Source organism: Rhinoderma darwinii, chromosome 4, assembly GCF_050947455.1.
Source record: "Rhinoderma darwinii isolate aRhiDar2 chromosome 4, aRhiDar2.hap1, whole genome shotgun sequence".
In the NCBI taxonomy this organism is placed as follows: Eukaryota; Metazoa; Chordata; class Amphibia; order Anura; family Rhinodermatidae; genus Rhinoderma; species Rhinoderma darwinii.
In genome coordinates this window covers 314,565,737-314,585,755 of record NC_134690.1, presented here as the reverse complement: position 1 = coordinate 314,585,755, position 20,019 = coordinate 314,565,737, and the positions used below count along the sequence as shown (strand labels likewise).

Below are 20,019 nucleotides of genomic sequence, written 5' to 3'. Positions count from 1 at the left end.
CTACATGGAGGATTATCTGTATGTATAGTGTTGCTCCTCTCTCTTATCTAGGCCTTCAGCAGTACAAAAGAGCATCAGATGTGCCAACCACTTCTGACTCCAGTCTACACAGCAAAGCTGAAGACAAGTGAGCTACAATAAACCCCTTTAATGGAGGACTTTAAAGTGCAAACAGCCATGGTTCATGCGCTCTGCTCAGGAAAAGAAAGTTGGCAGAATGGAATTTTACATGAACTATGCACCGTTTCCTAAAAGAGGAATTTCCCTTGTACTTACTTTTTAAACCTGGACTTTCAGATTTGTTCCCATAACCCATTGCAGCTACAGCTCTAAAGAATATTTTTGTTTCAAGTAATTTCCAAGATTGTCTATTTTAAAAAGTTTTTTTAATTTCTCAAAGGTCATTTACACCAGAAGTTGGACCAGAAGTTTGCTAGAGACATAAAATGTCAAAAGGTTTTTATTTAAAAAAAAAAATATTATATATATATATATATATATATATATATATATATATATATATATATATATAAAAAAGTCCACTAAGATGGAAGTTGTACAGTGTTGAAATCTTGATTGCGTGAAGCTTTTAAAAGGCATTGTCATCTTCGTCGCCCGTATCAATTCACCTCAGTATTATCCATTAGCTTCGCTCTTCAAACTGAGTCTTGTTTTTCAACAAGTAAGCTGCTAGGAATTCTATTGGATTTGGAGGCCTATAGTGGGAGAACAAAGATAAGATAAAACCTTTGCTAGAGAATCTTCTAATGCAGTTAGGGTCTATACACACGTCATGGACAAATGTTTTTTTTTGCAAAATTGTGAATTACTCCTTCCCACACCAACTTCATGCAACTCATCATACAGCCACAGTAATGGTGCGAGCACAGGAGCAGTACCTGCACGATGAGCAGCAGGTGCTGGCTGTACTATACAGCAGACATCCTGCTGCAACTGCTTGAATTGGCAATAACCCAAATTCCAGCCATTTAACCCCTTAGATTCTAAAGTCTATAGCAACTGTAGCATCAAAAGGAGTTTAACAGAGGGAGGAGACTCCCTCGGTTTCCCCCTCGGCACAATTGCGGGCTGCGGTGGTCACAGAAGCCGCGGGCCAAACAAATGCACAAACTAATAGTGTCTGTCGGTTTCACATTGTGACAAGTAATAATGCTTTGGTATACGGAGTATGCCAAAGCATTATAGAAACATGTGGCTTTTGAGAGGCAGGGAGTATAAAATGAAAAAACAAAAAAAGGCTGCGGCAGCAGGGAGTTAAATTCATTGCTAAAAGTAGTTCAACTTTAGTTTCTCACAAGATATTAATGCAGAACATACACTGGAGATTTGTCAATAGGTTTTTAATCCCGAACAGTTATCTAGGCCATCAACAGAAGACAGGCCAGCATTTCCTTCCCATGCAAAGTCACCCTCACAGATTAGCTATGAAGGACAAGACCGTCTGAAAGGGACCATCTGAAAGCCCTAATGTTTGGCCAACTTAAAGCTTTTAAAATGGTGCCTTACAAGACAGAAATATACTAGGGCATATGTAAATCAGAGGATTGTCCTGTGTCGGAGACACTCATCTTTTAGCCATCACCAAAAAGCGCAGCAGACTTTGCCAATCTTGCGGTCAAATACCAGAAACTGACAGACTGGCAAAAATGCTAATGTGAATAGAGTGATTAAGGGTGCATCCCTCCAGCAGGTGGAAGGTGGCGCGGCGCTGACTCCCTTCCCCTGCTTGTGTTTCCGAAGCGCCGGCAACTCTGCAGCTGCCTTCCCGGCCCTCGGCGTAACTACCGCAGTAGCGGCTGCTATGGGCCCTCTGCTGAGTTACCCCACATGCCCGGATACTATTGAATACTAAAAGGCAGGTATCTCCCTGCTATGCCATACACTAGGTTACAGGTGCAGGGACAGAACTGGCTATGACGAAGAATGCCGTTTGCGTTTGAAAGGCGTACTGGTTCTTTGTCTTTATGTGATGGATGGATTTTTAATGTTTATAAAATAAAGTCCTGAGCTTTCTTCATGAAGTGCTGGATCATACCCATTTTTGCTGTAGGGACAGAATCCCTACATCAAAAAAGGGCGTGACGACGTCACTGGATCATGCCGGCCTGCACAAGGATCCTGTCTGCGTTGTGAAGCAACTCAGTTAGTTGCAGAAACGGGGCCTAGGAGAGTATAATTTTTTTTTGTTAGGAGGGCACGGTGTACAAGGCGGAGGTGGGGGGGGGTTGTGTGGTGCCATCTACAAGGAGGGGTCCATTCATAAGTTTGCTATGGGGCCCAGTGTTTCCCAGTTACGCCCCTGGCTGTCAAGTGGCAATGCAACGTGCGTCCCAGTGTAGCGCCAGGTCCAAAACAGAGAAGGACTCAGGAGTGCCCAGACGAGTGGTGAGTAAAATCAACCTCCGCTCAGTTCCTGGGTCTCCAGGCTGCACAGCAGCAATTATTTATACATAATTATTAAATTACACAGTGGGGGTATAAGGGGGCTGTATACTGTGTGGGGTGGGTATAATTATACTGCGTAACAGTGAGGGCATAAGGTGACCATTATATTGTGCGAGGTGGCATAAAAGGCATTATTTATACTGTGTGGGGGCACTAGAGGGGGCATTATACTAAGTGGGGGCCACTAATGGGACAGAATACGGTGTCCTTAAAGGGGTCAAAATATGTTAAATATTATACTGTATGGGGCAACATACTTATTTGGGTCATTTTTTTTTTATTATGGGTTGGGGGCGAGGAAAGAAAATTTTGTACGGGGTGCCATCTATCCTAAGGCCGGCCCTGGTCGTACCATACAATCATACACATTACTGTACTTCCGTAGAGACCTTCAGTCGTATATAGAGGCCCTTCTGACATGTAATCCCAACTTCTGTCAATAGTGGGACATTCACACAAGTCTCATGAGTCCTGCACACCCTCAAACAAAATAAAAAAAAACATTACGCTTAAATGCAGCAAGGTTTTGCAGGGGAAATTTAAGTTCAAGACCAAGGGGTGCATAAATACCAAAGAGTTTTTTTTTTTTTTGCTGTTGCGTGTTTGAGCAAATTAAGATTAAGCCTTAGGCATCTAGTAACTGTCATTTTATAAAACTTGTCACGTCATAGTGAAAAATAGAAGCCTGAGCCAGTCTTCGGTCTCAGAGAAGAGTCAAAGTGATCCCATCACAGCCAAAGGGGCACTGCCCCTTCGTTTCAGTGATTGGGGGGTGGGGGTCTCAGTACCCGGACACCCACCGATGAAAACTTCTGACCTGTCACTAAGACATGTCAAAAGCTTTCTAGAAAAAAATTTTAAGCTCATTGATTTCAGTTGGTCTTACCTCTCCTTTGCCAGTACAGAAAGGCCTTGTAGAAGTATTGGAACCACCGTCTGATCAAGATATGCTCGTGTAGGTAGTGCCTGTAAATCCACTTTCTGCTTGGATAATTTTTCTGTGCTTGCCTTCTCATTTTCTACTATTCTCTAAGAGAAAGCACAATTCAGGCATCACATATTTGACTAATTTGCATTTACAAAAATATAAAAATTAAGCAATAATATCGGATCATCACTGAGTAGGTTAGTAAATACAGTGAGAAGACTGGTTACAAAAGCACTCTATTCGGACTTGGTCTATGTAGTAAGTTTTAAAAATAAATAAATAAAGATTCCATGTAATTTTTCAGACTCACAGGTCTTCAAAACAATGTGCTTGACAGAAATCAGAAGGGACCAGTCATCAAAAATCTTGATGCTGCCTCAAGCTTTGGTCATGCAACTTCAAGATATCAGATATAAGCATTCCTAAATTAATTCCTTCACCATACATTTACAGCACAGCACAAAGGGACTTGAACAGTGCCACACTGCGGGAGTTAAGCCAGCGCCATTAGCAGTAGGTGCCAGTTGTAACAGAGCTGATGCCCTATTGCATTCTAAGGGCCATTTCTCCCCTTAGATGCAGTGGTCAATAGGAGGGGGGGCTCGCGTTGTCAGCCGATTGGCGCCCCGCGACACGATTGCGAAGTGCAGATGGGTTGCTATGGCAGCCCCCCCACCCCTCTTCATAGACTTCTATTGGCAGACAGTGAAGACGCACACCCCCACTTCTTGCAGTTCGTCTATTCTGCTCTGTAACAATGGACAGATTTTGCATAACGGGGTTGGACAGTAGGTTACAGGAAGGGAGACACCGTGTGGCAGTAACTTCACACAGAATTTGAATGTTTTCAAACAAAATTAACAGTACGTAAATTTAAAAGTTAATATATATCAGGGATACTATTAGATTAGCATGAATTGTTTGAAAGCTCATGTCCACAAACTTATGCTCTGTAAACCAGACTCCAATGTAAAAAAATAAATAAATGTTAGATACTTTTTCTGCGTAATCTATCTGGATTGAAAAGCAGTCTACTACGCTATTCCATCTTCAAGAAAATAAATATGGGAAGATGTACGGAAATGTACGAACCCAACAGAGGCTAAAAAGACACTTGACCTGTCGGACTTATGAAGCCATATGGTTATCTTTATTGTACAGCAGGAAAGCTCCTGACGTACATGCTAAACATAGGGTCAAAACAGTGTGCACAGAGCCTTAAAGGGTAACTAAACATTACACAAACTTCTGACATGTCAGAAGCTTTGATTGGTGGGGGTCAGAGCATGGAGACCCCCAATCGCTAAAACAAAGAGGCAGAAGTGCTCATGCAAGCGCTCAGCAGCCTAGTTTCTGTTCAGTTTTTCCCATAAATCAATTTAGCGCAGTATGGGCTCAATAGAAAGTCCATGAGCCCATACTTCGATACATCAGCTTTCTAGAAAAAGGCGAACAGAAACTAAGCAGCTGAGCGCTCTCACGAGCACTTCTGCCGCTTAGTTTTAGCAAATGGTGGAGGTCTCAGTGCTAGGACCCCCACTAATCAAAACTTCTGATGTGTCACTATGACATGTCAGAAGTTTGTTGAAAGTTTAGTTACACTTTAATGCTCGTTCTGAAAGGTGTCAGAACAAAGTGCATTGCAGCTTGCTGCAAATAGGGCCGCATAGCCAGAGACCGGTTAGAGCACCCATGCTGACCCCTGTCCATGACAAAAGTGCCTCGAATAGGCAAATAAGTATCAGAACTGAACCACGTAGCAATAAAAAGTGGCCTTGAGCTGAATAATTTCTCATCATATGGATGCCCAGGTGAGGGTGCGTCGTGGGGAAGGGACGAGTTGGCACCAGAATAAACCAGTAGAAGGCAAGCCAGCAGTTTGACACTCTGGGCAATATTCTGCTGGGAAACTTTGGGTCCTGTCGTTTACGTGGATGTTATTTTAACACATACCACCTACCTAACTAGTGTAGCAGGCCAAGTATACCTCTTCATGGCAACAATATTACCTGATGGCAGTGGCCTGTCAACAGGATAATTTCCCCTAATTATTATCATCACACCCGGTAAAGTCTAGACTATTAAAATACAACAATAACCCCGCAAAGGGGGGGGGGGGGGGAGATTCACAACGCCAGACGTGCTGTTTTTTTGTTACTCACTTCCAGTGATCGAAAAGTCTTACACACCCAAAAAGGGTACCAATAGACGACTTGCCCCACAAAAAACAAGGACTAACAGCCCCAGCAAAGAAAAAATAAAATAAATAAATATATATATATATTTATTTATTTTTTTAGGCAAAATTATTTCAACTATAACTTGTATAACTGTATAACTATAACTTGTCACTGGTGACGTGTCGTTTCGGCGTGTGCTGGTTGATTATTGCCCGCCCAGTGACTCAGGTCAGGGGACAGGTCCACTCCCGTGCTGCAGCCTCCCAGCATCTGCCTCTACTCTGTGCTCTGCTGTGCCGAGAAGCAGAGAGGAAGCTCCGCCCACAGCCCATCCTGACCTGTGATGCTGTCAGCAAGGAGACATGGTGTGTGTGTGTGCGTGCGTGCGCGCCCACTCTGTGCGTGCGTGCGCGCCCACTCTGTGCGTGCGTGCGCGCCCACTCTGTGCGTCTCGGGGGGTGTGGGTGTGCGTCTCGGGGGGTGTGGGTGTGCGTCTCGGGGGGTGTGGGTGTGCGTCTCGGGGGGTGTGGGTGTGCGTCTCGGGGGGTGTGGGTGTGCGTCTCGGGGGGTGTGGGTGTGCGTCTCGGGGGGTGTGGGTGTGCGTCTCGGGGGGTGTGGGTGTGCGTCTCGGGGGGTGTGGGTGTGCGTCTCGGGGGGTGTGGGTGCGTCTCGGGGGGTGTGGGTGCGTCTCGGGGTGTGTGTGCGTCTCGGGGTGTGTGTGTGCGTCTCGGGGTGTGTGTGTGCGTCTCGGGGTGTGTGTGTGCGTCTCGGGGTGTGTGTGTGCGTCTCGGGGTGTGTGTGTGTCTCGGGGTGTGTGTGTGTCTCGGGGTGTGTGTGTGTGTCTCGGGGTGTGTGTGTGTGTCTCGGGGTGTGTGTGTGTGTCTCGGGGTGTGTGTGTGTGTCTCGGGGTGTGTGTGTGTGTCTCGGGGTGTGTGTGTGTGTCTCGGGGTGTGTGTGTGTCTCGGGGTGTGTGTGTGTCTCGGGGTGTGTGTGTGTCTCGGGGTGTGTGTCACATCTACTACATAATCTGCTCTCAGGGAGTTATCAGTGTGTTATGTGTGGTGTTACATAGGACTACAGGTAACATCTACATTACAGGGGATTATGGGTATGATGGGTTACAAGACAGGAAACAGACAGTAAAAGATGTAAACAAACAGCAAGGGATGTAAACAAACAGAAAGAGCAGCAGTGACGATGGAAATCAAACAGAAACTGGTTAGAAGTTTAATAGGGGGTATTAGGGAAGGCAAACCAAGGCTGGGGGGCACTTTAGAGTTATTTTTTTTTCCTGGACAACCCCTTTAACCCCTTAACGACCAAGGACGAAAATGTACGTCATGGTCGGCTGCTAGTTCCCGCACCATGACGTACATTTTCGTCCGCATTTCAAACTGTCACTCTGTGTAAACACAGAGTGACAGACGCGCGCTGACAGTTGTCCCCGACAGCTGAGACATCAGTCTTGCCGGACAGCGGACCATCGCCGCTGATTTCGGCAGTTAACCCCTTAAGTGCGGCGACGGATTGCCGTCGCCGCATTTAAGTGGTTTGAAGCACATCAGCAGCCCCCACGAAGTGATCGTGGGGGCTACCGATGCTTGTCACGGCAATCGGAGGTCAGATAATGACCTCCGGGTTGCCATGCACGGAAGCCTCGGAGGAACAGCCTCCGGCCGTTCCTCCTCTGCTTCCTGTCAGTGTGACAGTCACGTCACAATGACAGTTAGAGTACATTACACTACGTGTGTAGTGTAATGTACTCTAGCAGCGATCAAAGCTGCAAGACTAAGTGTCCCCTAGTGGGACAAGTTAAAAAAGTAAAAAAAAGTAATAAAAATGTTTTAAAAAAAGTGTAAAAATAAAAGTTATAAGTTCTATAAACACTAAATGCTTTTTTTCCTATAATAAGACTTTTATTATAGAAAAAAAATGAACACGTTAAAAAAGTACACATATTTGGTATCACCGCGTTCGTAACGAACCCAACTATAAAACTATAATGTTATTTTTCCCGCACGATGAACACCCCAAAAAAAATCAATAAAAAACTACGACAGAATCGCAATTTTTTGGGTCACCACCGCTCCCTAAATAAAGAATAAAAAGTGATCAAAAAGTCGCATGTACCCGAAAATAGTACCAATAAAAACTTCTATCCGTCCCGCAAAAAACAAGCCCTTACACAGCTTTTTTGACTAAAAAATTAAAAAATTATGGCTCTCAGAATATGGTGACACAGAATTTTTTTTTTTTTATAAATAAGTCATTTTATTGCACAAACGCTAAAAAAAAAGGACCAAACCTATATACATATGGTATCGCCGTAATCGTACCAACCCGCAGAATAAATTAAAAATGTCATTTATTGCGTACGGTGAGCGCCGCAAAAAAAAAACCTAAAAAAACGGTGTCAGAATTCCTGTTTTTTGCTCAGGATTGCAAAAAAATTGAATAAAAAGTGATCAAAAAAAATCGCATGTACCCCAAAATGGTACCAATGAAAACTACAGATTGTCCCGCAACAAATAAGCCTTCACACCACTCTATTGATGGAAAAATAAAAAAAGTTATGGCTCTTGGAAAGCGGGGAGTGAAAATCTAAAATATGAAAGCAAAAAATGGATCAGTCCTGAAAGGGTTAATTTATTTCTAATGAAAAAACGTATGGCCACATGTGGGGTATTTCCGTACTCGGGAGAAATTGCTTTATAAAAAAATGGTTGTTTTTTTCCTCCTTTATCCCTTGTGAAAAGGAGAAAATGCAACATTTTAGTGGAAAAAATTTTGATATTAATTTTCGCGCCCTAATTCTAATAAACTCTGCAAAAGACCCGTGGGGTCTAAATGCTCACTATACCCCTAGAAAAATTCCTTGAAGGTTTTTCCAAAATGGGGTCACTTTTGGTGGGTTTCCACTGTTTTGTTCCCTCCAGTGCATTGCAAATGCGACATGGCACCGAAAACCATTCCAGCAAAATCATAAATCCAAATGGCGCTCCTTCCCTTCTGAGCCCTGCTGTGGGTCCAAACAGCAGTTTATTACCACATATGGGGTATTGTCGTAATCGGGAGACATTGCTTTACAAATGTTGGGGTGCATTTTCTTCGTTATTCCTTGTAAATAATAAAAATTTCTATGTTGTTTCAGAAAAAAAGTACATTTTAATTCTTACAGACTAATTTCAATATATTTAGCGAAAAACCTGTGTGGTCAAAATGCTAACTATACCCCTAGATAAATACCTTAAGGGGTCTAGTTTTCGAAATGGGGTCGTTTATGGGGAGTTTCTATCATTCTGGCAGCTCAAAGCCTCTCCAAATGTACATTGGGGCCTAAAACATTTTCAAGCAAAATATGAGTCCTGAAAGCCTCCGGGTGTTCCCTTCCTTTGGGGCCCTGCCGTGTGTCCAAACAACGCATTAGGGCCACAATGTGGGTATTTTTGAAAACAGGAGAAAGAGGGTGATAGATTTTGGGGGGTGTTTCTTCATTTTCATGGTCGCTTTACAAAGAAATCGGTCTTCAAACAAATACTTTTATGAAAAAAGTGAAATTATTTTTTTTTTCACCTGATATGCATTAAATTTAGCAAAGAACTGTGGGGTCAAAATAATTACTATACCCCTAAATAAATACCTTATGGGGTCTAGTTTTCTAAATGGGGTCGTTTATGGGGAGTTTCTATCGTTCTGGCAGCTCAAAGCTTCTCCAAATGTACAGTGGGGCCTAAAACATTTTCAAGCAAAATATGAGTCCTGAAAGCCTCCGGGTGCTCCCTTCATTTTGGGTCCTGCCGTGTGTCCAGGCAGCGCATTAGGGTCACAATGGGGGCATTTTTGAAAACAGGAGAAAGAGCGGTGATAGATTTTGTGGTGTGTTTCTTCATTCTCATGGTCGCTTTACAAAGAAATTGGTCTTCAAACTGATACTTTTATGAAAAAAAGAGAATTTTTTTTTTTTTCACCTGCTATGTATTAAATTTAGCAACAAACTGTGGGGTCAAAATACTTACTATACCCCTAGGTAAATAACTTAAGGGGTCTAGTTTTCTAAATGGGGTCATTTGTGGGGGTTTCCATCACTCTGAGACCTATGAGCCTCTGAAAACCTGGCTTGGTGCCGGAAAACAAAATGTACTTCAAAATTTATAAAATTATTATTCAATTTGTAAGTCCTCTAAATTGCTGAAAATTTATTTTATTTTTTTAAAAGTGCTGCCAAAATGGAGTAAAGAGATAGAAATATATATTTAATTAAAAAAATTGTACAGTATGTGTGTACATATGTGACATATTGCAGTTAAAAATAGGGGAAAATGGTAATTTTTACAAAATTTCTTCCATTTTTCTATTTTTTAATTAATTTCCGCAAATCGTATCAGTCTACTTTTACCACTAAAATAAAGTACAACATGTGACGAAAAAACAATGTCAGAATTACTTGGATATTCAAAACTTTCACAGAGTTATTCTCTGATAAAGTCAGACATACCAGATTTGACAAATCTGGCTTGGTCATTAAGGTACAAACATGCCCGGTCATTAAGGGGTTAAGGGACCGCTCACCAGATCCCTCTAAGGCCTCATGCACACGACCGTAAAAACTCCCGTTATTACGGGTCGTAATTACGACCCGTAATAACGGGCTCATAGACTTCTATTGGCCACGGGTACCTTCCCGTTTTCTTACGGGAAGGTGCCTGTGCCGTTGAAAAAGATAGAACATGTCCTATTTAAGGCCGTAATAACGGCACGGACAGTCCATAGAAGTCTATGGAGCTCCCGTAATGACGGGTGGCTACATGTGTGCACCCGTCATTACGGCAGCGTTGCTAAGCGACGTCAGTAAATAGTCACTGTCCAGGGAGCTGAAAGAGTTAACTGATCGGCAGTAACTCTTTCAGCACCCTGGACAGTGACTACCGATCAGAATAAAGAGTAACCTGTAAAAAATAAAAATTAAAGACGTTCATACTTACCGAGAACTTCCTGCTTCCTCCAGTCCGGTCTCCCGGCCGTTGCCTTGGTGACGCGTCCCTCTCGACATCCGGCCCGACGTCCTGGCCGTCCCTGGATGACGTTTCAGCCCATGTGACAGCTGCAGCCAATCACAGGGATGTCGGGCTGGATGTGAAGAGAGGGACGCGTCACCAAGACAACGGCCGGGTAAGTATGAATTTCTTTAACTTTTATTACAGAAAGGGCTGTCCCTTCTCTCTATCCTGCACTGATAGAGAGAAGGGGCTGCCGATTAGTGCAGTGCTATTTTGCCGCCAAAAACGTGCCCGTAAATACGGGTGGAATACGGGTGACACCAGACCCATATTTACGGGCACGGGTCCGTAAATACTGGTGCAAAACGGGTTGAATACGTGTCACACCAGACCCGTATTTACGCCAGTATTTACGGGTGGGAAAAAATACGGTCGTGTGCATGAGGCCTAAGGTATATTATTCCTTTACAGTCATGCCAATTTTACACCACTGATCTCATACTTCCTGCCCTTATGTCCCTTTCCCCTCTGCTATCAAATTGATTTACGTACGTGAATCACATAAGGGCAATTTTGACCAGAAGTAGTTATTTGATCACAATTTTAATTCTATAGGTTGGCTTCAATACCAGGGGATATCCAACTTATTATGGCTCCTGGAAGGCTTAGATGAAGAAACAAAAAACACATGTCCTTCAGGACCCAGCCATTTTTGGGGATTTTGGTTTTCATTTTCTCCTCCCCACCTTTCAAAAGCCATAACTTTTTATTTTTCTGTCAATATAGCCATGAGGGCTTGTTTTTAGCAGGAGCGTTGTAGTTTAACGGTACTATTTGTTATAACATATAATGCATTGGGAAACTGGGAAAATTGTTTGTGAGGTGGAATAGGAAAAAGCAGCGATTCCTCAAGGTTGAAGGGTTTCGTTTTTACGGCTTTCACCATACAGTAAAAATCACTTTACGGCGATACCAAATTGATTTTTTTTTTTTTAACGTTTTACAAGGAAGAAACTAATTGTTAAAAATAACATTTGTTTTGTCGCCAAGTTTTTTTTTTTGTTTTAATTTTTACACAATTCATTAGTCCCCCTAGGGGACTTGAACCAACGATCACCGGTACAATACACTGCAATATATATTATCATTTTTACAAGCTCCTGTTAAGCCATGCCAGAGACACGGCTTAACAGGAGATGAAGAAAAAACAGTCGGGAATAGAAGCTGTATACTATATGATCACGCTGTGTTGCTGTGCTGGGAAGTAGAGAACTGTATGATGCCAATTGGACAGCGACATACACAAAACATTACAGTGCCCAAAGTGAAAAGAACAAGTAACCTCACTTAGCCAAATTAGCATATTTAGGAAGAGGCACATAATTTTGCAAATAAGTTTTTGAAAAAAATGACACTGTAGTTATCATCATAGCGCTTAGATTAGTTAGGAGATAGGGCATTAATAAACGAGACCGATCCCCTTTAGGGTATGTTCACACGATGAGAGGCATTTACGTGTGAAAAGACAGACTGTTAACAGCTGCCTCGTTTCACACGTAAATGCTCCTCCTCGTAATTTACGAGGCGTCTTAGACGCTCGTAAATCTTGAGCTGTGCTTCATTGAGTTTAATGAAGAACAGCTCAAATTACGTGGCAAAGAAGTGCCCAGCACTTCTTTGCCGAGGCAGTCCATTTACGAGTCGTCGTTTGACAGCTGTCAAACGATGACACGTAAATTACAGGTTGTCTGCACAGTACGTCTGCAAACCCATTCAAATGAATGGGCAGATGTTTGCCGACGTATTGCAGCCCTATTTTCAGACGTAAAACGAGGCATAATACGCCTCGTTTACGTCTGAAAATAGGTTGTGTGAACCCAGCCTCAAGGGGTTAAAATCTGGTGCCTTTTCCCACTTGCAAAGATGCCATCACATGAATAAAGGCTGTTTTCCCTAAAGCATGTAAAAAAAAAAAAAAACACAATTGATTTTAAACGCAACTGACTGAGGTGCTTTTCTGATCTCCTGATGATAAACGATAGGAAAAACGCATTCCGACTGTGTAAAGGTACACTAGCGATTATTAGGTCTATTTTTTAAATATACAGTAAAGTATGCACTGCTTGCGAAATGTCTGTAGCCCATGTCTGAGATCCGAAGTGATCATGACCAATGATACATTTGGTTATATGTAATCAAAAAGGGAATAACAGTACAAGGACAAAGGTTGGAGGGCAGCTGTTGCCCCTTCCCGTGTGGTTACTTTACTTTAGATATTGGTCTATATTCTGCACTTTGTATGTTGTGATCACATATATTTACTTGTAGGTTTTGGAGTGGAAATACATATCCCGTTTTATATGATTAAATAATTAAAAGTTATATTTTATTGCAAGCGAAAAGGGTTTGTCAATGATTAGTTTAACCGCTTCCCGACCACCCACAGTAAATTCACGTCGGCGCTTGCTGGGCTCTGTGCAGCGCCGACGTGAATTCACGGTGGGTGTTAGAAGTGTGATCTAGGTGTCTCAGAGTAGCGCTGACACCCGGATCGCACTTTTAACCCCTGCCTCTGGTCCCGGAGACATGACCGGGACCTAATTGGTTCAGGTCCCGGTCATGTGATCGCAGGGAAAGTTTGTTGTAGCAACGAACTGGAAAGTTTGTTACTACAACAAACTTTCCTAGGGACCGATTGCAGGTGCTGCAGTCGGTTATAAGGCAGAACCGGAGGCCATACAACAGCCCCTGAGTCTGCCATGCACAGCAGCCTATGAGAACCAGCCGGAGGCTGGTCCTCATAAGCTTCCTGTCAGTGTGACTCTCAGCGTCACACTGACAGTTTATAATACGTTACACTACCGAGGTAGTGTAATGTATTATAGCAGCGATCAGTGCTGCCAGTATTCAAGTAAAAAATAAATAAAAATATTTTATAAAAGTGTAAAAACAAGTTATAAAAAAGTTACAAAAACAAAAAAATGTTTTCTTTCCTATAATAAGTTTTTTATTATAGGAAAAAAATGAAAATGTTAAAAAAAACAAAACAAAACACATATTTGGTATCACCGCGTTTGTAACGACCCAAACTATAAAACCCAAACTATAAAACTATTATATTTTTCCCGCACGGTGAACACCGCAAAAAAAAATAATTAAAAAACAATGTCAGAATCACTTTTTTTGGTCATCAACCCTCCAAAAATATAGAATAAAAAAAAAAAAGTGTTCAAAAAGTCGCATATACCCTAAAATAGTACCAATAAAAACGACAACCCGTCCCGCAAAAAACAAGCCCTTACACAGCTTTTTTGACTGAAAAATAAAAAAGTTATGGCTCTCAGAATATGGTGACAAAAACGAAATAATTTTATCGAAAAGTGATTTTAATGCGCAAATGCCACAAAACATAAAAAAAACTATACACATCTGGTATCGCCGTAATCGTATCGCCCCGAAGAATAAAGTAAAATGCCATTTATAGCGCATGGTGAAAAGTATAAAGACGACAAAAAAGTCAGAATTTGTTTTTTTGTCAATTTGCTTGCCAAAAAAATCTAATAAAAAGTGATCCAAAAAAAACAAAAAAAAAAAACAAAAAAAAAAAACACATGTACCCTAAAATGGTACCAATGAAAACTACAGATTGTCCCGCAACAAATAAGCCCTCAAACAGCTCCGGTGAAGACAAAATTAAAAAAAAAAAATTCTGGCTCTCAGAATATAGCGACAGAAATTGTGCAGTGTCCAAAGACTGATAAGACATTGGCCACATATCTGCGGATTATTATACCCTCTTATTATGCCCGGATGTACTCTGCCCAATTTACACATACCCCCACATCATAAACTGAAATACCAGAAAAACCCCAAACAGAACAGTTACCAAGCAAACTCTGCACTCCAAAAGCCAAATGGCGCTCCCTCCCTTCTGAGCCCCACAGCGTGCCCAAACACCAGCTTAAATCCACATATATGATATTTTATATCCGGGAGAACCCGCTCAACATTGTATGAGGTATTTGTCTTCAGTGGCACAAACTGGGCACAACATATTGTGCATTAAAATGGCATATCGTAAAATTTGAATTTTCATTTTGCACCATCCGCTGCGCATTAACGTATTCGCGCACCACGACTTAATAGCATGTCGTGGTGCGGGGGGGTTATATATGGAGCGGGCTCATGCGCTGTGCCCGCGCTATATTCTGCAGATGTCCGCTGTGTATTACAGCGGACACCCGGGACTAATGGACAGGAACAGCGATCGTGCTGTTACAGGAGCCTGTAAAAATGATATTATACTGCAATACATTAGTACTGCAGTGTATTGTACCAGCGACCTAATGATCGCTCGTTCCAGTCCCCTAAAAGGGACTTTTGGGAGGTTTCCACTGTTTTGGTACCTCAGGGGCTTTGCAAATGCGACATGACACCCGAAAACCATTCCAGCTAAATTTGAGTTCCAAAAGCCAAATATTGTTCCTTCCCTTCGGAGTCTTGCCGCGGGTCCAAACAGCAGTTTATTACCACATATGGCGTATTGCTGTAATCAGGACAAATTGCTTTACAAATTTTGGGGTGATTTTTCTCCTTTATTCATTGTAAAAATTAAACATTTCTATGTTTTTTCAGGAAAAGGTAGATTTTCATTTTCACCGCCTAATTCCACTAAATTCAGCAAAAAAAAACTGTGGGGTCAAAATGCTAACTATACCCCTAGAAAAATTCCTTGAGGGGTGTAGTCTACAAAATGGGCTCACTTTTGGGGGGTTTCCACCGTTTTGCTCCCTCCAGGGCATTGCAAACGCGACATGGCACTGAAAACCAATCCAGCTAAGCTTGCGCTTCAAAATCCAAATGGTGCTCCTTCCCTTCTGAGCTCTGCCGTAGGTCCAAACAGCAGTTTAGTACCACATATTGGGTATTGCTGTAATCGGGCGAAGTAGATTTACAAGTTTTGGGGTGCTTTTTATTCTTTATTCCTTGAAAATATTTTTTTTATTTATATTTTTTCAGAAAAAAAAAAAAAAAAAAGTTGATTTTCACTTTCACAGGCAAACTCCAATAAATATAGCAGAAGACCTGTGGGGTCAAGATGCTAACTATACCCCTAGATAAATTCCTTGAGGTGTGTAGTTTCCAAAGCCGTGTAACTTTTGGGGGATTTCCACTGTTTTGGCACTACAAGGAGGCCACAAAATCCACTAGGTGCCCTTTTGCTTCTGAGGCCGGTATTTCAGTCCATTATCACACTATGTGGGATATTTCTAAAAACTGCAGAATCTGGGCAATAAATACTGAGTTGCGTTTCTCTGGTAAAACCTTCTGTGTTACAGAAAAAAAATTACAAATGAATTGCAGCAAAAAAAAAAATAAAAAAATTTGTCAATTTCCCCTCTAAATTGCTTTAATTCCTGTGAAATGCCTAAAGGGTTAAGAAACTTTCTGAATGCTGTTTTGAATACTTTGAGGGGTGCAGTTTTTAATATGGGGTGATTTATGGGGTCTATCTAGTACATAAGGCCCTCAAAGCCGCTTTAGAACTGAACCCTGTAAAAATCGCCTTTTGAAATTTTCTTGAAAATGTGAGAAATTGCTGCTAAAGTTCTAAGCCTTGTAACATCCTAGAAAAATAAAATAATGTTCAAAAATGTTTTACAAGCAGATACATTTAAAATGAGAAAAATCATAATTTTTGCAAATTTTCTCTAAGTTTTGGTGTTTTTCACAAATAACCAATGAATTTATTGACCACATTTTTCCACTAATATAAAGTACAATATGTCACGAGAAAACAATCTCAGAATCGCATGGATAGGCAAAAGCATTCCGGAGTTATTACCACATAAAGTAACACGTCAGATATGAAAAAATGGGGCTGGTCCTGAAGGCCAAAATGAGCTCCGTCTTGAAAGGGTTAAACACTTTGCTGGTAATACTTAGGTTTCTGAAATCCCTTACGCCTCATGCACACGACCGTGTGTGACGTCCAAGTCCCGTCGAAGATCCGAGGAAAGATAGGACAAGTTCTATCTTTCCTCGGATTGGAGACTCAAACCAGTTTTCATGGACCCGATTCACCCGTCAAAGTGAATAGGTCCGTGAAGACTATCGGGTGCCATTCGGATGCCGTAAAAAACGGCACGAGTGGCACAACGATCGTGTACAAGAGACCTTAAAGGGGTTTTCCAGCTTCTGACAACCTATCCACTGGAGAGGTAGGTCATCAGTACATCATCTGTGGGGGTCCAACACCTGGGCCCCGCACAGATCAGCTGGTCCGGTGCCTCCGTGCACTGGACGTACAAGCCAGAAGCAGATAGCTCAGGCCACGGAATAGCAGCCGAGCAGCAGTACTGCAGCTCTGCTCCTATTCAAGTGAATAGGAGCAGACCTGCGGTTCTGCAGCACGGCCGCTATGCTATGTACGGAGCCAACTGCTTCTGGGCTCCGTACATAGCATTATGTGCCACAAGATCCGGTGCCCACAGGCCACCAGAGCGACTTATCGGTGCCGGGTCTGGGTGTCAGACCCACACTGATGACATACTGATGACCTATCCGGTGTATAGGTCATCAGTTGTCAGAAGCTGGACAAACCCTTTAATTGTTCAGGACAGTGAAAACATCTTAAAAGGGTTATTCCCATCTCCGACAAGGAGGATATGCCATAAATGTCTGATAGAAGCGGGTCCCAGCTTAGGAATCCGCACGTAAATTGAGAAAAGGTAAAGCGGCGCCTAAGTGGAGAGGTGGCCACGCATGCACTGAGCTCTCTTTATTCAGTTCCATGGAGTTACAAACATTAGCTAACAAGCACTTTCTTGGCTTTTCCTGTAACTACCATAGAACATAATGGAGAGAGTCATGCGTATACATGGCCATCTCTCCACTTAGTATCTGCCAGGAGCCAGCGGCCAGCTGTGTCCCCGTTCTCAAAATAGGTGTGGGTCCCAGAGCTAGGATCGGCACCTACCAGACATTTATGGCAGATCCAGAGGATAGATGCCGATCCTCCACATGTTGTCTCTGCGATCGGCGAAAGCCCTGAACACTGGGAAAACGAAGACGGAATTCTAACCAGGAAACCTCCAGGACTCTAACCTTCAGATGGATGAAATATTTTGTACGCATTTAGCAAATGTTATGCCTTTGTATTCTGTCAATTGACATGGAAAGATATTTAATACAGTTTTCTACTTTGACACTACGGTCTGGATTAGTGCTTATTTTCTATACGTTATATACTGTGGATATGCCATAAATGCCTTCGATGGGAATAACCCTTATACGGAGACTACTGTTGAACTTCTTTGTTTGTCTCTACATATACACTATTAAAAAATATAAAATTCCTTACCTGCAAAAAAATATGGCAGCATAGAAATACAATAAAAGCAAAAATTATTTTACTTAATCGAAAAGCAACAATAGAAATACCAACACAACAATTTTAAACCACTGAATCAATAGGATTTGCTTTGGAAAGGTGCTTTCTTGATAGATCAGGAAATATAGGTTCTCTGCAGTTACTAGCTATACCAAACTGAAAAGTAAAGTAAGAATTATATCTTTACAACTCCCACCAGTGGTGGTCACATAGCTCTTTGAGCCGGATCAGAGTGTCTTTCATGCATTACATGGCTGGTCATTCATTTGAATGGCTGGCATGGAACGCTTTATTTCCTATACAACAGACCCTGCACAGAAAGTTAATGGGAACAACTGATCTCTGGGGGTTAGGGAAGCCAGCTGCAGTTAAGAACGGATTGGGTTTATGAGCTGGAATCCCGCACGCAGTTTAACAATTTTTTTCAGCTGAACACAGGAGTGGGATCCAAGAAAGAAAGCGTACAAGGTGGGATTTACTCACTGCGTCCTGCTGCATTTTTGGTGGTGTTTATAATGGCACTTAGATAGCACGTAAGCGGTTAATTGTCCTGGATCAGAGTTCTCTCCAATTCAGTTCGTTAGAGCGTGGTGACAGCTATAATATACAGCGCACACCCAAAGCGTAAGCCGTTTCAGTCAGTCCCATAAACGCAATAGCAGATAGGGGTTGCAAAATCTGGTGACAGAGCCTCTTTAAATACAACTATCCACAGATCTAAAGCAGGGTGACACTACTCCCCATGGTTGCTATACAAAAGGTGTAGAGCAGGGTCACTTCTCCCAATGTTAAACACACACTACAGGTCTAAGGAAACATGACTACACCCCACGTTCGGCATTTCTGCAGACAACTAAAGCCACAGCTGTACCGCGCGCGCACACACAAGCCGGAGCGCTGCAAAAGAAGAGTTAGACCACAAGGAAACCACTCAGCGCTTCAGAACAGCGACTGGTCTGGTACCTCAACATTTTCTGTGAGACCAAATTCAGAATGTGGATTTTCTGTAACCTGTAAAATAAAACACTAGTCAGGACAAGTAAGTTAACACAAACGACGGCTCACTAGTGACACTAGCGCAGCGCAGTACCTGGCTCTGTCCCCCCTCCATGCTCTGTTCAGCATCCATGTTCAGAACACGTCGCCGCGGCTGTACACAGGCACCTGCACGATAGAATACGGTCACAAGTACTATATAGAAGTAGCCATAGATGGGAAACGGCGATGAAAAGCGGATTGGTATAAATACCTGGTAACTATGACAGCAGGGAGGCAACGGCGTGTACCGGAAGCTGAGCAGCTGTATAGCAACCCCGCTAAACACTTCCCTGCTCCCGCCTTCTCCGTAGTCGCTTCTGCGAGACTCAGCCAATAGACGGGGATGTCTCTCAGTAGTAGTAATTAACAAAAGCCGTGATAGGCTTCTTGTTTATATACAATGGTTGCGCCGGATACTGTGTTGCTCTATAATTAACCCCTTATATTTTGGGCCTCAAGGACCAAGCAATTCTTTGACTTTTACATAATCACTTTGCAAGAGCCATCATTTTTTTTTTATCTTTCAGTCAACTTAGCCATATAAGTTCTTGTTTTTTGTGGAACAGTTGTATTTTTTATGCCACCATTTTAGGGTAAACTATACGTTTTTAATTAGCTTTTATAAAAAAAATTATGGGGGGTAATGCAAAAATCCCCATCGATTACAGCATTGTTTTTTAAAATTTTCTTTCGCTGTTAACCATGCGGTGAAAATATTTAACTATAGTCTACGTGTTGGTACTAATATGGTTATACCAAATATATATAGTTTGTTACATTTTACTACTTCAGCATAATAAAAACATTTATGGAAAAAAGTTATTTTTTTGTCGCCATTTTGAGCCCGGCTTGATTTCTGAAGTGCAGGTTGTAGTTTTTATTGGTGACTAATTTTAAGAATTTTTTGGGAGGAGGAGAATGGAAACAACAGCTAATTTGCCATAGTTTTTTTGTTGTTTATTTTTATACCATGCGCCATGTCGTATAAATAATATATCTTTATACAATATCATTACG

The 20,019-nt window shown here is 42.1% G+C and overlaps 1 protein-coding gene across 2 annotated transcripts; it reads right to left on the bottom strand.

Moving 5' to 3' along the window:
* Positions 1-442: 442 nt before the first annotated feature.
* Positions 443-19,310, bottom strand: DPY30 (dpy-30 histone methyltransferase complex regulatory subunit). Of its 2 annotated transcripts, XM_075864405.1 has the most exons (5): positions 19,214-19,310; positions 19,055-19,128; positions 18,928-18,975; positions 3,353-3,495; positions 443-716 (listed from the first exon to the last, which is right to left on the bottom strand). In XM_075864405.1, exons 2-5 carry the CDS (start codon positions 19,091-19,093, stop codon positions 644-646), a joined length of 303 nt encoding a protein of 100 aa, XP_075720520.1. In that variant the 5' UTR covers positions 19,094-19,128; positions 19,214-19,310; the 3' UTR covers positions 443-643. The 2 variants fall into 2 exon arrangements, with proteins under 2 accessions (XP_075720520.1, XP_075720521.1); XM_075864406.1 differs by lacking the exon at positions 18,928-18,975.
* Positions 19,311-20,019: the final 709 nt, after the last annotated feature.

Excerpts from the sequence above, each read along its gene's own strand:
- DPY30 (XM_075864405.1), bottom strand. The coding sequence starts at position 19,093 with ATGGATGCTGAACAGAGCATGGAGGGGGGACAGAGCCAG. Across the intron at positions 18,976-19,054 it reads TGGAGGGGGGACAGAGCCAG|GTTACAGAAAATCCACATTC; the intron begins GTACTGCGCTGC and ends TTTATTTTACAG. Across the intron at positions 717-3,352 it reads TCTGTACTGGCAAAGGAGAG|GCCTCCAAATCCAATAGAAT; the intron begins GTAAGACCAACT and ends CTCCCACTATAG.